General features: G+C 51.3%; 1 protein-coding gene across 1 annotated transcript in view; it reads right to left on the reverse strand.

Annotated features, from left to right (window-relative positions):
* Positions 1-1,335, reverse strand: part of LOC101859500 (angiopoietin-related protein 7) — a gene marked incomplete at its 5' end in the record, with an annotated part of 7,367 nt that extends 6,032 nt beyond the window's left edge. The window contains 1 exon segment of the mRNA XM_005104413.3: positions 636-1,335. Within this exon segment, the coding sequence (XP_005104470.1) occupies positions 636-1,262 (627 nt within the window).

Genomic DNA, 1,335 nt, shown 5'->3' on the forward strand with positions numbered 1-1,335 from the left:
CACGCCGCCTTTACTTCCCCAACTCGAAACAGGTACCCATTACTTCGGAGACTAACGCACTAACCGCTCTGCCACCGCACCTCTTAATAATAATAATTTTATTTAAAAAATGTTTTAAGCTTTCAGGTGGAATCAATAAATCAGTTTCGTCAAAAAGTGGATATACATGTACTTTCTTTTCAAAATAGAACTCCAGACTGGCTCTAAAAAGGTTCCCCGAGACCCTGAATTCTCACCTGTAACTGGCTCTCTGGCCACAAAACCCTATATTCTCACCTGTAAGTGACTCTAAATACTGGACACAAGACCCTATGGCATTCTCACCTGTAACTGGCTCTCTGGCCGCAAGACCCTACAATATTCCCATCTGGGGCTGGCTTTAAATACTGGCCAGAAGACCCTATGAAATTCTCACCTGTAGCTGGCTCTCTGGACACAACACCCTATGACATTGTCACCTGTAGCTGGCTCTCTGATCACAAGACCCTATGACATTCTCACCTGTAACTGGCTCTAAATAGTGGACACAAGACTCTCTAATATTCTCACCTGTAGCTGGCTCTCTGGACACAAGACTCTATGACATTCTCACCTGTAACTCTCTCTCTGGACACAACATCCTATGACATTCTCACCTGTAGCTGGCTCTCAAAACTGTCCCCCATGTCCTCCAGAGCGGCGGACAGGTTGCTGAGAATGCCCTCTCTCTGTCCCTCCACCGCCCTCGCCACGTCCTCCATAATGCTCTGTCTCTGCGCGCGCAGTCTCCGAATGCTCTCCATCCTGTTCCCCTCCACGATCTCACTCAGCGTGTTCAGCGTGACGTCATTCTTCTTGTAGATGGTCGCCGGCAGGCTCTTCTGCCAGTTGAAACTCTCCTGTGACGTCAGGCTGATGACGTCACAGCGGTATTCGCCGATCGTGTCCTTTGTCGCCACGGGCCAGGTGAGTCGCAGAAAGCTGTTGTAGAGAGAGGACTTGTTGGCTTCTGCCTTCACACCCTGGAGTGTCTGCGTGACTTCCGTGTCGTCATCACGAAGTTCCGCGACGCTGGTCCAGCCTGTGACGCTTTTCTTCAGCATTCTGATCATGACGACTTCCACGACGTCGTGTTGGTGGTAGTTGTCGGTGCACTCCAGGCTCACGTTTGTCGTCTTCCCGACCACCACCTCGTCCGTGGTGACGTTGAGCAGCACGGCGCGGGAAGACATAAGCCCGGCCGCGGCCAGCAGCAGGTACACTGACGTCATGCCGAGACCCATGGCCACGACAACTCAGAGGGTTGCACTGGTTACAGAAGATGTCTAGATATCTAGATGGCTTTGGCGGGTAATC

The sequence above is a fragment of the Aplysia californica genome, unplaced genomic scaffold, assembly GCF_000002075.1.
Source record: "Aplysia californica isolate F4 #8 unplaced genomic scaffold, AplCal3.0 scaffold00419, whole genome shotgun sequence".
Taxonomy (NCBI): Eukaryota; Metazoa; Mollusca; class Gastropoda; order Aplysiida; family Aplysiidae; genus Aplysia; species Aplysia californica.